General features: G+C 40.5%; 1 protein-coding gene across 2 annotated transcripts in view; it reads right to left on the bottom strand.

Annotated features, from left to right (window-relative positions):
- Positions 1-20,719, bottom strand: part of PXDN (peroxidasin) — a 740,799-nt gene that overhangs the window by 191,474 nt on the left and 528,606 nt on the right. For both annotated transcript variants that reach the window (XM_078647879.1, XM_078647880.1), the window contains one exon: positions 3,175-4,678. In XM_078647879.1, coding sequence (XP_078504005.1) covers positions 3,175-4,678 — 1,504 coding nt within the window. The remainder of the gene's footprint in view (positions 1-3,174; positions 4,679-20,719) is intronic.

Genomic DNA, 20,719 nt, shown 5'->3' with positions numbered 1-20,719 from the left:
TTCTTTTGTTTATGTTTTGGCAATTTTTAAAGCGCGCAAATACCCGGAGGTGTCTCGGTGCTTAACTGATCAGAAGATGACTATAACAGATCTTAATGTGGGAACAGCCAGGTTTTTAATTTCTTCCTAAAACTAAGGAGAGTGGGGGCAGTTTTGATGGTAAGAGGAAGTGAATTCCATAGTCTGGCTGTGGAGATCACAAAGCATCTGTCACCCCAGTTGGCTTTCCTTGTGCGTTGGACATTGAGCAGATGGGCTGAGGATGAACGAAGGGTTCTGGGGTTTTCAAGAGGACGGAGGGCGTCTTAGAGAAACTGCGGGCCAAAGTTGTTGATGGCTTTCATCTACCTCCTTAAGTGGCAGAAGAGGTGATATACCACCATATTCCATTGTCCTATGGAATTACATGCAGCATTTTCTTAGTTTATTTTACAGACAGGAACATATTGAATATTATTTTTCCAAAATTGTCACATGATTCTTTCTAAAAAATTTCCATTCACAAAATAATTACTAATCCACAAGCAAATGAGATGGAAACTGACTGGTATTTCTTTAGATCAACCACAGCCAGACACTATTAAGGCATACAAAAAGAACTTAACCTGCTTAATGAGACCATTAGAAAAGACATTCATTTTAACATTGCAGGAGAGAAGGGCTAACATTTTCTGCAGCCAATATAAAGAAGATGATGTTTAAGAAATGTTTGGAAGAAAGAAGAAAATGAATATAGAAAAAAATAGTTCATCCAAAACTAAAATTAGATAGAAGATAAAAAGGAAAATTATGCGTCCACAAAAGGTGAAACCAGGTTTGGAAAAGACATGTTGGGACCGGTAACTGTGAACAAACCTGTGAAGTTTTGGGAGGAATAGTTCAAATATTAACAGGGGAAGAGAGTTATTCATGGAGTTTTATTTGTTTGTGGACACAATGCTTATTTCCAGTTGCCATCTGATTGGGAAGGTGTACACTATTTAGCTTTACTATTTCCTAAGATGTATCATGTAAATAGTACAGATGCTTTAAAAATAACACCACCACAGACACCCACGCAGTACAAATGATGGGACACAATTAATGGGAGATATTCTTAGAGCAACAATTCCACCTGTAGGAGTAGTCTTAAATGCTGAGAAAATTAGAAAACTGTCAAAAGTAGTAAGTACCAGTAAAAACAGAATTAGAGGCTATTAGAGCAATGGCTTTGTAAGATCAATTCACTTTAGCTATCTAGTTAGCGAGAAAGGCAGAATCTGCAAGCTGCTGAAAGTGCAACACTGTTGCTCATACATTCCAGACAAGAGTAGAAAGATAGAAGAATTTGCAAAGAACATTTATGATTTGAAACCTGAATTAGAACCCTTAGAAATGTCTAGTGTATTAGGGAGCTTAGACAAAAGAGCATCAACCATTAGCAAATGGTTTACGACAGTAGGAGGACTTTTTAGAGTCATATTAAGGCCAATACTAATAATTGGCATTTGCTTGATAAATGTATATGCATAATATAAAGGATTTAGAAACTATTTAGCAGAAAAGAATAGAGAAAGGAAAAGAAAAATCAGGAAAAGAAATAGAAATGGAGGAGAGAATATTAGAGAGAATAAAAAGTTGAAGAAAGAAACAAAAACCTCAAAAATAAAAAAGAATGTGAACTGAAAATGATTGGACTCTAAAAGATTCATTAATGGAAACATTGTGATAGTTTATCAACCATCAGAGAGGGGAAGTTGCTGCAACATATTATATTTGCCATTGAAAACACGTATATTAATAATGTGCACAAGTTAACGTTTAAAATAATACAAGCTAAAATGAAAACATTTGAAGTAGGTAGCCATACTTAAGTATTGTAGGCCGGCACATAAATCAAGTGCTGGGCCAAGTTAGCCTAGCTGCTTTTGCAATGTTAACTGCAAAAAACACACATACTGCATTAACACAGAAAGGCCTGCTTGTCACATTAAATAGTTTATTTGTGTAAAAGCCTAATATTAGCTAGTGAATAGAAATGTGTTTTGTAGAAGTCAATTGATAGTGAGGTTTTCATGGGAGAAGTTAATGGCAGATGAATGATCTATTGAAAAAAGTCTGGGTCACAAGAAAACAACACTGTAATCTATCCTAGGACTAATGTCTGAAAGTTTATTATGCTCTGGTGAGATCATGGGGAGTGAGCACGTTCCCAGGTGTCTGATGATATTCTATTGGTGGATGAAGAAGGCGAAAGAAAATAATGTTGCAACATAGAATTTGTGTAGGAAAGGGAGATTTTACGAATTCTTTCCCCGACTCACTGACTGGAGGCTCACCTATTGAGTTTCTGCTGCCTTTCTACATTTGAGGCTGATTTCTTACATTATTCTTTTACTGGCCTGCTGTCATTTTGAGCCACTTATACATTCCAGCTATAAAGCAAACGTTTTATGCTCACCCATTGATCTTTCACTAAACAGAACTTTTATGGGTTTCTAAACTAACACCTTTTCTTCTCATAATCCATATACCATTTAGACTGGGGTGTTTCCTTTATGAAACATTCTTGCCTTATTATTAATATTTTGACTGTAATCTTAGCACACATTCTATTTTATTTTACAATCAAATATCAATTGATGGATTATATTAATTTTTATTGTTAGAACCCAAAGATTAATGTCTAATAATTAAATAGATGAAATTATAAAGGATTTGAAAATAAAATCATTTCACTCACAATAGCTCTCTTCATTGATTTGAAAATATATTTTAACCATGTATTGTTTATGTAGATGATTACTCTTCATTTTTCTTTGTCGACCATCAAAGGTCCATACAACTAGTGACGGGTTATTGATTGCACCTGAAGATTGAAATACAGAAAAACCCAATCCATCACAGTGCAGAAGCCTGACAATGCAGCACCACCAAAGAGTGACACATGTGAGCACAGATAGAAATATTTCACTACAAACTGCTAAATGAGACCAAATATTGCAATATGTTGCCTATTTCAGTAGCTAAAGAAAAATATCCAGACTTTCCATTAAAAAAATTAAATGGCCAAAGACGCACAAACACAGTAATGAGCATAAACAACTCATAACATGCATATACAATTGCATGAATAAATTCTTTAAACTTACAGTTATACAGTTCACACTAATATTCTAAAAGATAGAAAAATACCTTTTAAGTTTTTCTCTGATTTCGGGATTTCGAATTTCATTACTCAAATCTTCTATTGTCTGCGCTGATGAAAGGTTACAGTACACTCTAAAGTCATGATATGGAGGAATGCCATGATCTCGAGCCCTTTGAATATTGATTGCTGCCAAATCCAAAGCAACGGTGTGTGACATAGAAAAGAGCCTTTCGGTCAATTCTGTATTGAGCACCTGTGATGGCATACGCATCTTTGCTGCTACACCAATCAATCCCCTGAGAAGTGGGTCAATGCCACCTTCATTTACAATCCGAAATGGAGAGAAGAAAGCCTTATGAAGAGGTAAATGGCCTTGAGGAATTGCTTCAAAATTTTCATCCAGCCGGTATAGTATAGGATTGATAAGTGTGTGTCCAAATCTAAATGCTGCAGTTGCGAACATATTTAATATTCCAGAATTTACACCAGGATCATAACCTTTGTATTCTCCCAGCATCTTCATGCCAATGTCTCCCAAGATCTTTGGCAGCCAATGGCTGTATGTTATGTGCTGCATTTGTGCGCCAACTATTTTGCGTGCTTCATGATAGATTACGTCCCCATCCCAATGTGGATTAAGTTTCAATAACTCCGTTGCAATTCTGTTATGTTCTCTGAACCACAGTGTGTGCAAACAAGTCAGACCCAATTGCTCATTAGCACGATGATCCCCAGCTAAGAAGCAAGGAATGGGACTTTCATTTTCATCTCTCATACATTCTGTTGGTGGACCTGTAGCAAATGGGAGGAGTGGTTTTCCAGACCTCTGCACTATACCTTGTCTCAGAAGGCCCTTGTGACTGGCAGAGTCTCTGATCTCTTGTGATGTATGATCTGAGCTTCCATAAACATTAGATGCATCAATGTACGATGTTAACTGGTTAATCTGCTCTCGTGGATAAACTGAATTCATCAAAAGAGAGGTCATGCCACTTCCACAAACAGGGCTAGATCGCACGAAAAACATGCAACGTGCATTATTTCTAATCCGATGATCATTTGGTGGTACAACAACTGGAAAACATGGAGGATCATTGGTGCAGACTGAGCTACAATGCTGGCCATCTGAAAATCGCGCCTCACTTAATGCTACAACTGTAGAATCAAGATCATGATCAAGGAATTGGCCCCACTGCATCAACATGTGTGTAAATTGCTCATCAGGGGTAATTGTTTCTGTTCCTATCATAGTTGTTGAAACTAAGCGTGGTAGAGGCAAAGGATATCCATTATAATGGCGGTCAGGGCTTATGCCTCTTGGCAAGTTGAATCCGTTTTCATAAACAGATTTTAACAAACGTTCAAAGGCGGTCATGGAGGCACCCCACATTGGATGCTGTAAGTTGTTGCAGGTTCCATCATGAGTCCTGTACTTCTGATGAAAGCACATGTCAGAACAGTTATTGACACGTCTATGCGCTGTACAGCCTGAGAGGTTAGCAATAAGATTCAAGTATTGTGGAGACACCAGATCGTTGTAATGGTAACCTGAAACAAAATGATGAAAAAATGTTAAAATGCATATTTGAAATTATAATTAGCACATAATATTTAACATGAACAGTATCTATACTGTGAAGAGAAAATATGGATAATGATAGTTGTATGAGGCAATGCGTAGCTGAGCTGAAACAAAGATAAATGCATCTTATGTTCCCAAGGCTACACACACATATACACAGGTGAGTATGGTATATATAGATAAGAAGCTGCATTGCGTATTCCACATTTATTCTACACAAAATATATTACATGGTTTGGTGCGTTGCATTATTCCAGGAGAACTGGTTCTCTACTTTTATTTCCTACAGGGCTATGGTTAGATAGCATTTACCCTATTAAATCCACTCGCTCACATGTTTATATATTATGCCAACAAATAGGTACTGTTCATTATATATTACAAACAAGCAAAATCTTTAATTCCCTTTGTGCACAACAAATTAAAACATGAAAATATTTGCCCTTCTGAGAAACCCCAAAGGAAAACACAAGTACAACGTGAGTGCACTATATATGGATGGATTTTTCAGGCTGGGTGTTGCTGCTACAAACAGTAACACTAAAAATACAGATAACCTTTCTTCATTTATCAAAGTGGTGATGACCATAATCAATTCTCAGTTTCACATCTTTAAAATGGCTTAAGCTAAACTACCATCAATACACTGGCTAAGTGAATTACTGGGCAACATTTTAAAAGGATTTGCCTTTCCAAAGTATGCTGTCTAGAGTGTGTCAACCAAGCTAGGACTCAGTGTTTTCGGACATAAAATATAAGGCCTTTTGGAAAGAGAATAATTAATATGTTTATTAAGAGGAGTAATTTACCATACAACACAGAAAGCCAATCGATGTACCCAACTTGATGTCATGGGTATATTTGTGTCTGGCCTTTTGCCAGCCTCATATTTTCCCAAAAAATCATACAAAACACATACATATATTGAGGCTCCGAATCAACACTTTCCCTACTGGTCTGTTGAGAAGTCACTCACATTCTTCTCCCTCCCACCCCAGCATACGGTATCGATCAACAAACCAGCCCACTCCAGCCAGCTTACACTCTGAGCGGGTGCATTTTGGACTTTCACATGTACAAATACCTAACAAATAGTTCCCCAAGGATAGAACTTGTTAGACACTTACACTTGCCAATGACTGATGGTTCCTATGAACAGTACGGTTTCATTAACTATTTATATAACACTAAAGCCAATTAATGTAAATTGCAATGTTGATTCCTTGCTTTAAACTACCTTTGGTATATTTATCCAACAGAAAATGAGCACAAGTCTTTGGAGTAGCTAGAGTGGGTATGCAAATTGCTAGGTTGAATTCAGCAGCCCTCAGGTTTGAGATTAACATTTAAACCACTTGTATGCGACTTGAAAGACAACTATAGTAACTACTTGTGGAACTCAAGAGATCACTACACTTGTCAGGGAATAGTCCATTACCTGGCTGCTGAAACTGCTTAGGTTCAATTCCCCCAGTATACGATGAAATCTGAAAAATATGATTCCCAGATGCAATTTAAACGCATGGGGGAGGACGACAAATAGGAAATATTCAGAGAAAACCCTCCTCTTTCTCGTCCAATCTTGCCCTGCTGCAATGCTAACATGCAGAAACCACAAGCAAAGGATCACTGTTTATATATGAGTTTACGCCCTCCTAAAAATAAGCAAACAAAATGAATTATTTAAATGCACTTTTCCTTATCAGTGGATAGAAGTTCCTATGTATAGTAGCAAGTAATCACATACTTTGAGAAAAATCAAGAAACGTAGTGAAATCTGTAATTTTTACTCATTATTTTGAACCAGCTTTGGCAAATAATTCTATGGGCAACAAGCACAAATCATTAAAATAGCAAATGTGTGTTTGCAAATGTATATGTTAAAGTCCCACCCTGCTGAGCTTATATATATATATATATATATAGATACATGCACGCACATATATATTTATATATTGTATATATAATAAAAGAACCTTTAACCAAATATTTGTATCTATTGGCTTACATTTTGCGTCTTCCTACTATAACCCATATCATAAGGCAATGTTCATTTTACTGGGAAATAAAAACCTTGCCACTCAAAAAAAAACTGTTAACTAATAATGTGTTTGAAGGCATTTGACTCAACTAGCAACTTCTGGTATCTATATATACTAGCTTGTCCTCAGATGTGTTTAATAGCAATCAACACATTATTTAAAGGGGAAGATATTGATTCATCAGCATATACCAGCATTGGCATATTTAATTATAATACTGAAAACAAGTACAATTTATTAGAGAAACAAAAGTGTTCTGTATTTTTTGCGTTGAGGCCACACCCCTCAACTTTGTGAAGGACATTTAAAGCAGCTGCATGTTACTCAAGAGGGACATTTAGTAACAATGTGAATTATTGCAGCTTTGTGACAGACTTATCAGGCAGTTGCTTCTGACTAGAGTTGTGGTACAAAAGGGGGTGGTGATGGATGGAGCATCTGAACCAATCAAACACTCACACCCAGTCAACAGATCTGGGTTTAATCCATCACCGTTCTTTAGCCCACTCTGCCACCCCAGTTCAGACATGGCCATATACAAATCAGTCTGACCCTGTGCCTCATGGGAACAGTCCAGCACTTACTGCCAAGCCATGCCTTCCCTGGACCGGAAACAAGCTTCCGAGGACCGGTTTCTGGCATTTCAGCCGTCTTCAGCCCGGCTTGCTTGAATCCAGTGGCAAAGTGAGCAAGGGACTCACGTCTGAGCATACCCTGCCAACTTATGGCGAACAAAGTGGTACAAAGGGGGTGGTGATGGATGGAGCTTCTGAACCAATCAAACACTCACACCAAGTGAACAGATCGGGGTTTAATCCATCACCGTTCTTTAGCCCACTCTGCCACCCCAGTTCAGACATGGCCATATGAAAATCAGTCTGACCCTGTGCCTCATGGGAACAGTCCAGCCCGAACTGCCAAGCCATGCCTTCCCTGGACCGGAAACAAGCTTCCGAGGACCGGTTTATGGCATTTCAGCCGTCTTCAGCCCGGCTTGCTTGAATCCAGTGGCAAAGTGAGCAAGGGACTCACGTCTGAGCATACCCTGCCAACTTATGGCGAACAAAGTGGTACAAAAGGGGGTGGTGATGGACGGAGCATCTGATCCAATCAAACACTCACACCCAGTCAACAGATCTGGGTTTAATCCATCACCGTTCTTTAGCCCACTCTGCCACCCCAGTTCAGACATGGCCATATGCAAATCAGTCTGACCCTGTGCCTCATGGGAACAGTCCAGCCCGAACTGCCAAGCCATGCCTTCCCTGGACCGGAAACAAGCTTCCGAGGACCGGTTTCTGGCATTTCAGCCGTTTTCAGCCCGGCTTGCTTGAATCCAGTGGCAAAGTGAGCAAGGGACTCACGTCTGAGCATACCCTGCCAACTTATGGCTAACAAAGTGGTACAAAAGGGGGTGGTGATGGGCGGAGCATCTGATGCACATATCTTGGCAATGGCACTTGCTGAGTTTTAGATGAGGAATGTTATTTAGTACATGGGACGATCATAGGTTAAATCATTCACTGCTTTGACTAAGTGTTTTATTTTATTTATTTATTTTGAAGGTTTTGTATAGCATGAACAAGACTCTTGTGAGTATCAGAGCGCTTTACAAGTCATAAGAAGAATGCAAGATATAAAATACAGAGATCTGTGTGAGTATGTTATACATGGAACATAATCAAAAGAAAAACAGAACTAAGCTAGCGCAAAAAAAGGACGAATATGAAGCGCATGAACACATCAAATAATAAAATGCGGAAAATAGTCATAGAGTTCCCGAGAGTTTAGCCATGAGGATCACTTTCACTTCTCTTTTGAAGGAGGCAGTGGAAGGGATCATTCTTGTTTCACTGGGCAAAGCGCTCCATATCCTCGGTGCCATACCGGAAAAGGACCAGTTTTACGTTTTTTTCTTGGCAAAACGTTGAGGTTGTAGGAGAAGAGTCTTTGCACTCCTGGAGGCTCTGCTGCCCACCGAGAGCACCAGACTGGGAGTGCATGTATGGAGTTGGCCAACTGGTTTTACTTTTCATTTTGAATTATCGGGTCTCTCTTCCACTTATATTATAGCTCATGAAATATCGCATAACACAACTTGGTAATTTTGAGTACAAATGTTTCATCTATCTTTGATTAGTTTCCATCATGGCATTAAAGTGTGGAACTGTGCATGGATTTCTGTTTTGTTGCTATTGGTTTTAAATACGTCATTCTGTTAGTTCTCTGCACCAAGTTGCAGTTTTACCACAACTATCTCACTCTAAGCAAACTGACCAGACTGTCTTTCTTTCATGAATACAATCCCCAGCCTTAGTGTCAAGTGTCAGTTACTTAAACAGTGTCTGACATGTAGTTTGAATTACTGAATTAAGGACGCTACTGAATGTTAATTTATGGATCTTCCCATTGGAACTCCTAGTGTCATTATGACTATCTGACATCTCTAAATTCAGGTGGAACAAATGTAACAACTATTTGTACAAACTCACAGCTGTGAATTCTTCAAATCAAAGCACATTTTGGCTCACTATAGAAATAACTAGAATAAAAAGAGGATAATGTCATATATAAGGATTTAAAAGAAATGAATCTGCTTCATTATTGTCTTTAAAAAATCTTCACAGATGGGATCCAGGAAGTGGTGGAGTGAATGTGCTGACAAATGTTACCAACAATTTTAATGATCTATTTGAGAATACCTTGTTCTTTTTAAGAATATTAACCCACGTTATATCAAGTCCCAGCAACTCTGCTAAAAAGAGTGTTCTGAATCATTCTAGCTAATTGAAATAAAGGTGCCCCACCACAATCAGCGGTGAGCTCAACACATACACCCCATGTCTAATAGTACAGGATCGACTACTCCCTACCCATACTAGTTACTCCTCTGGGGCTTTCCAGAATGCTGACTGCAGTATAAAGAAAAAAGAGCTCTGCCTCATGAGTAGAGTTTTAGGAGACAAATGTCTAAGACAAGACTTGGACAGAGACATTTAGTCTATGACAACAGTAAATTACTTCTTAAAAATGCTGACAATATTTATTTTCATATCATTGGGTTGCAGGAGTCTTAAAGGACCTCACTCATTAACCTTACTGTATTTTTTTCATCATAAACACATTTTGATGAAGACTAATTGAAAAGGAATTTGACTAAAAACAAGATTAAATAGGGGAGGTTGAAGGTTAGGGGCACATGTAGTTTAAGATTCAAAATTAGACGTAGGATAAGACTTGGGTAATCATCAGTGTCATTTTCTCTTTACCTGAACCCGGCTTGCTGCCTTTCATTCCTCGGACGCTGAAACCGCTGACACCTTCACAGCTCGCCGGACCCGCTGCGCGGGTCCCGCAGCGCCTCCTAATCAGCGGGAGTTGTTGTGGGCATTGAGCGAACCTAAGGACCTTTTCTGGGCAGAATCGGCGTAGAACAGGGCTGCGAGCGAGAGACAGGGACTCCATGTACCAGGAGTCCCTGTGCGCCCAATAGTCGACACCTGGGCCGCTCTCCCTGAAGGACACGCCCCCCGCCCTCAGGATTCATTACCTGCTTTTTTCTTTCCAGACCTCTGTTTTCTGGTGTGTTGCGAGTACAGGGCCTGCTTCAAACTGGATTTTGGTGTTAGTTGTGGGTGGACACTGGAGATTTCCATAGTCCGTAGAACCACTGTCTACTCTCAACACCCACTTCCTATTTGTGAATGGGTTATCACCACTTTTAAAATGATGGTAAAGTATTACTGTTTTTTTACTTGAATTCATATATAAATAACATACTGAAGGGAAGCCCAAAACATAGCCCTTCCAAATACTGAATCACAAATGCAAATTGCAATTCGATAACATGTTAAAAAAATCAAATATCGTACATTTGAAAAAGCCACCTGTTTGCAAACGGAAAAATGCTTTGTACATCTGACTCTTAGTCACTTCCTAATGGGACTTAGAAACATTTTCAGTCAAAAACTCTAAAGCTTCTGTGGAACCAATGGTTTGTGTATCGACATTCTGTTCCATTCAGCAACACCAATTTCAGCTTTGTGCTGTACAGACAAGCGTTTTTCTTCAGAAAAAAACAAAGTTCCTTTTTTGGATTGGGACTTACATTTCTAGCTGCCTCAATTTACTTGGTTTGTATGGCCCACGCTTCATTGCGGTCAAATTGTTTCCTAGGTTCAAGTATACCCAAACCATTGACCAACAATGGCACTGTGCACTTTTGGGCAATATTGTCATCAAAATCTTTTAAAAAATCAAACCTCTGGTGCCCCTTATTGGATTTGTTTTCTTTTTTGGAGTCATTTTGTTAAATAAAGTTTCTTCTATTTTTCTGAACTAGACTGAGGTTTATATTTTGTGTTTTCTACTTGTTAACTATTTTGGTACTCTCAAATGCTTTACACATTTTTGTTAAGTTAAAGCTGTCTCTTCTATGGCACAGCTGCCAGTGCTTGAGCTCAAATTTAAATTACTAAAACCTCTTGACTGGTTCCATTACCTGTAGTGAAACAACAAAACATCCCAACTAATAAACAACTTTCTCACAGTTACAAAAAATGCTGGCATCAAGTGATGGGGTTTAAAAGTAGGGTCAGGTTGCAAGGTATTAAACCATAAACATATGTAAAATCACACTAATGCTAAAGAATAAGGATAAGTTTACTTACCCAGAAAGCATCTGTTCTTGGCATTTAGAGCTGTAGATTCACATTCTTTGCATACTCCTGCCATCAGTGTTGGGTCTTGATGTTTGCAAGTTGTTTTTCTTCGAAGTAGTCTTTCCTAGTCAAGAGGTAAGGTGACTCCTCTTCTTGGTGATAGTGCGCATGGTCATCGACTCCATTGTTAGATTGTTTTCCCACACGAGGGTGAGAATGGAGTAAGTGCAGTATAGAGATGTCCATGTGCATGAATGAAGAAATGCAAAACTACAGGTACCCAGGAAGGCAGGTGGGCGCATGTGAAACTACTGCTCTACATGCCAAGACATGCTTACTGGATAAATAACATTATCCATTCGAGGCATGTGTGCTGTTGATACACATGCTTTGCACAGACTACAAAGCAGTATACTCCCAAAGCGGTGGCTAACCTGTAGATGTTGCAGTTCTTTGAAATAGTGTTTTAAGTACTGCTTGGCCTACTTTAGCTTGTTGACGTGCTAACACATCTACACAATAGTGTTTGGTAAATCACTGAGGTGTAGACCATGTAGCGGTCTTACATACGTCAGCAAGAGGAATGTTACCTAAAAAGGCCACAGAGTGGAATGCGATCTAGGGGGTATGGATAAAGTTTGTTTAGCTTTAGCATAGCTTGTTTAAATGCATTTAACAATCCACCCGGAAATACCAGATTTACAGATGGGATTGCCTTCGAGAGGTGGAACAAATGCCACAAACAATTGTTTTGTTTTACAAAAGTCTTTTGTTCCATCTATGTAGTACAATAAAGCTATTTTAACGTCAACCGTGTGAAGAGCGTGTTCTGCTACAGAATCAGGTTGAGGAAAAAAGACTGATAACTCAACCGATTGGTTTATATGAAAAGCAGAAACCACTTTGGGAAGGAATTTAGGGTTGGTGCGTAGCACTACTCTGTCTTTGTGTAGCTGAAAGAATGGCTCTTCTAAGGTTAATGCCTGTAGCTCACCAACTCTCCTCAGTGATGTGATTGCAATGAGGAAAGCAACCTTCCATGAGAGAAATTACAAGGGACACATGTGCAATGGTTCAAAAGGTGGACCCATGAGCCTTGTGAAAACAATGTTGAAACTCCAAACTGGTGCACGAGTAATCCTTGGTGGTATTACTCTCTTCATGAAAATTTTGATTACTGGAACTCTGAATAGTGACAGATGTTGCCTGGTTTGCAAATACGAGGCTACCGCTGCAATGTGCAAACAAATAGATGTATAAGCTAGTCCAGTTTGCTCTAAGTGTAACAGGTCACAGATAATGTTTTGTATAGAAGCATTTAAAGGATTGATTGTGTTATTGCAGTATACAACAAATCTTTTCCACTTTGCTGCATAGCAAGCTCCGGTGGTAGGCCTTCTTGCTTCTTCTGGAATATTTATATTCTGGTGGTAAATGTAAATAACTAAACTCTATGACTTCAGGAGCCAGATCGGTAAGTTCAGTTCTTAGGTGTCTGATTTCTCCATGGTTCTGTGTGAGAAGACTGAAGGTGAGGTGCAGCTTTTGATGTGGAACTAGTGATAGCTCCAACAGTGTGGTGTACTATGGCTTACCGGCCCATGTGGGAGCTACTAGAATTAGTGTGAGCGATGTTTGCCTGAACTTCTGAACCAGACACAGAATGAGCGGGAGAGGTGGAAAAGCATAGGCAAGTATCCCCGACCGGTTCATCCATAGGGCATTGTCCTTTGAAAGCGGGTGAGGGAACCTGCAGCCAAAACTTTGGCATTTTGCGTTTTCTGCAAACAATTCTATTTGTTGAAATCCCCATTGTTGAAAGTAGGGAAGGAGAACTTTCGGTTGAAGTTCCCACTCATGAATTTGCTGTCTCCTTCTGCTGAGAAGGTCGTCAATTTGATTTTTTATTCCTGGGAGGTGTTCTGCCAGAAGATAAATCTTGTGATGGATCGCCCAATTCTAAATGGCTTGAGTGAGTCTTCACAGTTGAAGAGAGTGTGTATCCCCTGCTTTTGCAGATAATACATTGCTGTCATCTTGTCTGTTCGGACTAGGGCAGATTTGCCTATGAGGTGAGTTTGACATGGTTGGAGTGCTAGAAAAACTGCTAGAAGCTTTAGATAGTTGATGTGGAGGCTTTTGTGTTTGTTGCTCCACAGGCCTTGTATTGTGTATTCTTTGAGGTGAGCACCCCAGCCTGTCAGCGATGCGTCTGCTGTGAGCATGATCTGTGGAATAGGATCAATGAAAGGCAGTTGTTTGATAAGTTTTGTAGGTTCCACCACTGCAGAGAGCGATGGGTACGGCCATCAATCAACACTAGATCGGTTAATTGTCCCTGTGACTGATTCCACTAATGTGCCAAGCACTCTTGTAGGGGACACATGTGAAGTCTTGCATGGGGTACAATTGTGATGCAGGATGCCATCATTCCCACCAGTTGCATGAACACTCTGGCTGGTAAGGCTTGGTTGGACTGGAACTGTAGTATGATAGCCTGAATATTGTTACATCTGGATATGTTGGCAGAGGCTAAAGCTCCTAGGTAAAACTGCATCTGTGACGGATGCAGGTGAGATTTTTGTGTATTGACCGTGAAGCCTAGTTGATGAAGTAGGTCTATTGTTATCTGTGTGTGTTGTAGACAATTTTGGTAGGTGCTCGCTTTGATGAGCCAGTCGTCTAGATAGGGGAAGACATGAATATGCTCTTTTCTGAGATGAGCCGCGACTACTGCCAAACATTTGTTAAATACTCTGGGTGCTGTAGTTACTCCGAAGGGAAGTACTTTGAATTGGTATTGATTGCCTGCTATCACAAATCTGAGGTATTTGCGATGAGCCGGATGAATCGTAACATGAAAATATGCGTCTTTTAAGTCTAGAGTAGATATAAAATTTGCCTTCTGTAAAAGTGAAAGCACCTGTTGAAGGGGCACCATGTGAAGGTGTTCTGACAGTATCAAGGGTTTAAGTCCCTAGATCCAAAATAGGTCTTAGGGAACCATCCTTTTTGGGAATGAGAAAATACAGAGAGTAAACCCCTGAGCCCTGGTACTCTGTTGGAACCGGCTCTAGAGCTCCTTTTTCTTTTCTTTTTTTTTTTAAACCGTTTTATATAGCGCAAACTTGACACGGTATCGGGTATCAGAGCGCATTACATAGCATCAGTTGCATTACATGAGGATACATATTAATTTTTGTTAGGCACAGGGAGATTAAGTGATTTGCCCGAATCACAGTATGTTCAGTGTCATTGCCGAGACTCGAACCCGGTTCCCCAGATCCGAAGGTCGACCGCCCTAGCCGTTAGGCCAACTCCTTTCAGTAAGAGAGATTGCACTTCCTGTTTGAGCAATTGCAGGTGTTCTGGAGATAATTTGTGAGGTTGTGGTGGAATGTTTGGAGGATTGCTGGTAAGCTCCATTCAATAACCATGTTGGATAATCCAATTACCCATTTGTCTGTTGTTATAGATTGTCAAATAGGGTGAAATTGTTGAAGTCTTCCCCAGACAAGTGTGGTATAGTCGGGGGAAGCGTGGGCAAGTCACTGCTTATTAGGGGAAGGGGAGTTACGGGGTGTGTTGACCTTACCCTTACCTTTAAAGTTATTCCCTCTATAACCTCCTTGAAAAAAGCATCTTGAGGGAGAGGACTGGTTATTACCTTTGTAGGTGGTATGTATTTTGGTCTGAGGATGTGATTTTGGACCCCCCTCAGTAAAAGGAACAACAAAAAGAGCCTCTGTTTGATGGAGACTGGAGCGCTCCCTTGGACTTGGCCACTTCAGGGTCCCTTTTCATTTTTTCTAAGGCCTACCCTACTTCAGGACCAAAAAAGATGTTTCTTGTCAAATTTGCAGATTGAGGAGCTATGAGCTTGCCAGATTTGTCAATTACCTTAGACTCCTTATCTGGTGGAGGAGCATCACCAAATGTTTGGGAATTAGACGCATTAGACACTACCAGTGAATTTTATGGCAACTGGCCCCTAATAAATACTGGATCTGTTGGGAGGCTTTATACTTCATGTTAACCCTCGGAGTTAAAATGAGTGTTCATACTGGGACCTTAAAATTGTCATCAGCGTGTCTCATCATGCCCTTAAGCATAGGAAATGTTTGTGATGACCTATGTGTGTATCCTAAGGTCTCAAACAAAAAAAATCTTATTCTAATGATTATTTGTGTAGTGCCACCCCATGGTATTGTGCAGCCCTGGCAATGAGTTCCTGGTGGTATACATTGTCGTCTGGAGAAGATGGCTTGGCTGGGTAAAGGTCTGGGTCATTATCTGCTGGAGGATCAATTGTATAATCCATCCATGGATCTACTGGTAAATGTGTCCGCGCCATCATCAACATCATCGGCATCATGATGAGCTTTTGGAGAATCCTGAGGTATGATTTTCAACGGTTTTGAAGGCGAAGAAGGAGGTGGTGGAGGGGATGATGGTGGTGGATGAAAAGGACTGGTAGCAATAGATTTCCTCTTTAAAGGGATCTTGTAAGGAGTTTCCAGAAGGTTATGTTTCTGAGGCAGATTGGTATGAATATGACCAGCCTCAGGGTTAATATATGGTCGCTTTTGCTTGGGATCCGTTTTCGGTGGAACAATGTCTAAATTCGGATCCGAAGTAACATCTTTTTGTTTCGGCGCTGATGTTTTGTGCGCCGGTGTGTGCTGGCCTTTCCGTGCGGAAGATTTCGGCTTCGAAGGCTGCTTGGCTTTCGGTATGGAGGATATTGGCTCCGAGATGGATTTCTGTTTGGAACCGGAAGGCTTCGGTTCGGACAAGGACTTTTGCCGACTCTGTACTGAGCTGGAAGGCTTGACTGGATGTTTGAGAGCCAGGCCTGGAAGCGGGGCATCGGGAATGCCGTCTTGGTGCCGAAGCCTTGTGCTTTTTGGGAGTGATTTGAAGGGGCAATGGGTCTTCTGTACTCATCTCACCTTGACCCTGCAGCAGTTCTTCGGCGTCGAGGTCTATCTCGAGCTGCGAGTCGGAGTACTGCACAGAAAAGGGTTCTTCCTCCTCTGCCTCCCACGCCTCAACATCTTCTTGATCGAAATCTTCACCGAAGTTGTCTGGCATGTTTTCGATGCTCTGACGCTGCATCTCTCGATGTCAAGCCCAACGATCGCAAGGAGTTTTCTTAGACCGAAACGATCTGCAAGCGTCGCAGTTTTCTTCCTTATGCTCCGGAGACCAGCACAAGTTGCACACCCTGTGAGAATCAGTGCGCCAATACTTCGCTTGGCACTGTTCCATCAACAGAGAGCTGACCTGACGCGGCTAGGCCCAAAGGCCGTCCACAAAGCTTTCTGATTGAAAAGTAGATTCCATTGACCAAAACAATACGCAGAGATGTGGGAAACGCTTACAAAACAATACCGTCAAGGGTAGAGAGGATTGCACATCGAGAGAAAACCGAAGAACTGTTTCAAATTGGAGAGCAGCAATACACGTCCGAACCCGATGGAACAATGGAATCGAAGATCATGTGCACTATCACCTAAAGGAGGAGTCACCTTACCTCATGACTAGAAAGGAGTTCTTCGAAGAAAAACAACTTGCAAACATCCAGACCCAACACTAAATGGCAGGAGTATGCAAAGCATGTGTATCTACAGCAAACATGCCTCGAACCTGACGTTTTACTGAAAATCAATTACATTTTTCAATCAACTAGTTTTCAATGAAACATTACAACTCAGAGCAAACTTAAGCACAATCGAACTTTTTAACAAGAATGAATTTCAATGGAGAATGTTCAATATTGAGTCCAAAGGCTTATACAAGTCCATTACCTTCTTATAAAGGCTTCTATGTTTGGGAGTAAAATACTATTCACAATGTGCCGCACGAGTAGTATTCCACAAGAAAGACCTTCCACTTAGCATGAAGTTAAGTAGATAGAAAATAAAAGGGATTGGGATAGCCATGCAACTCTCTCATTATCTCCAGAATGCAAAGCCCTCCTTCTAATAGGGAGAACTCATAATGCTACTGTCACAAAGGAGTAGTGAGCCAAGCCAATTGCCTCATCCAATGCAATAGCTTGCTCATGGTTGGCTCCTATGGCATGACAACAAAATGTTGAGAGAGGTTTCCCCCCTTCTTGGTCCACACCAAAGAAAGCTATAGAAATGACTGGGGTCCCTCTCCATTAACCTTAATTGACTGCTGCCATAAGTGGTTGCCGAAAGAGGAGGGAGGCCTTAGTAGTCTTTAAAGTGTCAGTAGACAGGACAAGACCTCCCACTTTCAAGCACACAATGGGGCACAGAGAAGGTACATTCCTGTCTTACACTACATGAATTAGGATTCATCCTAAGGGCATGGAATCTATACTAGAGGAAAGACAGGGAAGAGGGTGGATGACAGAACTCACCAGTCGCTACCTGACCAAGGTCCTTTTCTCTCCATTTCAGTATTCTGTACCTTTCCTGGACAAACTCCAACACAAACCTTTAAGAACTCTTGAGCATGACCTCCAACCCCACAGATTCTGAAATGGGCTCTCCCACCATGTGTCCTAATCCTGACATGGAAAAAATGCCCTTGTGACTAAAAGGAGCACAACAAAGCATCAGACAAAATCTGTATACAAAGTTAGATACAATGTGAATATTTGAGGCCATTTGGTTCTTTTTATTTTAATTATATTTTATTTTAGATTTCAAAAGAAAGCACACATTACAAAACAATGCAAATACCAATTATTGCCTCCTACATATGTTTGCCCAAATATTGCCGGAAGCTTTAAATCAACTACGCTAAAGCATCATATTATAACATTTCTAAGAAACACAATCATGAAAAATAAAGAAAAACCCCAGCTAAAAAGAAAAGACAAATTAGCAAATTGGCAAAATGGATCATCCTATTCCTGTTCTCCATTTCTCCAAAGGTCCCCATATCTTAATACCTCGAGCTCTCCCTACCCTACCCTTCCTTGCATATATATATTTCTCTAAGTTATGTATAGCAATAAGATTTGATAACCACACTTGCAAGGTTGGGGAATTCTTATCTAACCATACCCTTGCTAACATTAATCTGAAGACAGCTGCTGCCATAAACATAAACATTACATCACCTGAATCCATTTGGACATTTCCTGCGTCTACTCCCAACATAATTAAGCTTACTGTAAAGGTTGTCCTTATCTTTAATGAGTTGACTAAAAATTGTTCGATGTCCTTAATTAACGTATAAAGTTGGGGACATGTAGCAAACATGTGAACGATATCTGCCTCTGTAGAATTGCATCTGGGACATATAATACCCTCTGTACCCCCCCATTTCGCAATCCTGGCTGGAGTATGGTACAGCGAGAATAATGTTTTGTAGTGCTGGGATTGCAAGGGGGCAGAACATAGCATGGACCGCCCTAATTCCATTGATTCGTTGAATGATTCAGGAGCAGCCTCTATCCTATCCTCCCATTTGGCCCTATGCTTATCCAAATCATCTGCACTAGTTTTTGTCAGTGCAGCATATATTAGCCTAATGGAGTATTCCTCCCCAGTACTTAGCCCTTCCATCAAGTCATTTGTGTGAAAGCCCAACGGCCCCCCTTGTTTATTCCTAAGAAAACTCCTAATCTGAAGGTATTTGAAGAAGTCCCTTCTATTTATTTTATATTTTCTAACCAGTTCCTCAAATTGTACAATCCCCTCTGAGTTTAATAAATCCCCAATTTGATGTATCCCTTTATTTTCCCAGTTCGCCATCACTGAATCCGCAAAAATCTCTTCCGGGAAGGATTTATTCTTATAAACTTTCGTGTACCTGTTGAATCTACCCATACCTATCTTTTTCTGAAAAGTACTCCAGATTTTAAGTGCGGCCCTAAGAGTCTTATATGCCTGCCTTCTAAGATAGCCCAAATCCGTAAAGTACAGGAAACAGTTTGCGGAATTTGGTCCTAATACCACTGAGTAGGCTTCGATTGACATAGTGACGGCCTTTGATGACCCCACACCTCCTCCTATTATTCCCTGCATATACTGGAGAGCGGCAGCCAAATAATATAATCTAAAATCTGGAGCCCCCCAGCCCCCTCTATCCCTTGGCAGAGAGATAAATTTGTAAGCCCTACGGGTTTTTCCTCGTGCCCAGATAAATCTATTAGCTACGCTCTCCAGCCTATTGAACCATTTGTTCTCAAAACTTAAAGGTATTGATCTGAATAGGTACAAAAATTTAGGCAAAACCATCATCTTCAACACATTTGTGCAACCGACCAAAGACAGATGTAGATTGTTTATTCTGTCCAAATCGCTATTAACCTTTGCTACCAGTGGTTCCATATTGCGCTCGACTAACTCCTCCAGTTTTACAGATATATCAATCCCTAGGTATGTTGCATTGTTAACCACCCTACTATCTGAGCTTGTAGCAAACCTGTTAATGATAATCTGGGTTTTAGTTTTATTCAAACAATATCCTGAAATCAGCCCGAATGCCTGTGCTTCTGCTTCTACTCCCACCATGGCTATATCCGGATTTGGGGTCAATATAGCGACATCGTCCGCATAGGCGAGAGTTTTCACAGTACAATTGTTTAGTACCATAGGTTGGATATCCCGGTTTCCCTCTAACTTGCGTAATAGTGGCTCTATATACAGGGCAAATAGCAGTGGGGAAGACGGGCAGCCCTGGCGAGTCCCCCTTTGTATATGTATTAACTCCGTATGCCCTCCATTTACTCTAATTTTAACAACCGGGTCTCTATACAGGGCTTGTATTGCTCCTATATACCCTGGACCAATACCACACCACTTCATAACTTCCCATAGATATTCCCAGGCGACCCTATCAAAGGCTTTCTCAGCGTCTAGAAACAGTGCTGAAATAGGGTCGCCTGTGACTTCTGCTGCATCAATCATGGTGATCAGAGTTCTGACGTGCTGTGCCGTGCCCTTCCCAGGTATGAAACCATGCTGAGATGGACTCACCAAGTGTTCTATACAACCTGTTAATCTCTTTGCCAACATCCTAGAATAAACCTTGCTGTCTGAATTCATTAGCGTAATGGGTCTGTAGGAACCAGGAAGGGTTGCGGGCTTCCCTTTTTTAGCTATAACAATTATATCGGCCCCACGCCATGAATCTGGTGACTGCCCCCCTTGTTGTACAAATAACATAACCTCAAACATATAAATTAACAGATAATCACGAAACACTTTATAAAATTCAACCGGAATTTGATCGGGTCCGGTCGCCTTCCCTGATGGTAGACTATTTAGTGCATCGATAAATTCCTCCAGCCTTAAGGTAGATTCTAACATTTCTC

This window comes from Lissotriton helveticus, chromosome 6 (assembly GCF_964261635.1).
Source record: "Lissotriton helveticus chromosome 6, aLisHel1.1, whole genome shotgun sequence".
NCBI lineage: Eukaryota > Metazoa > Chordata > Amphibia > Caudata > Salamandridae > Lissotriton > Lissotriton helveticus.
Note: the sequence above shows the minus strand (reverse complement) of the source record. Positions and strands in the feature narration are given on the sequence as shown.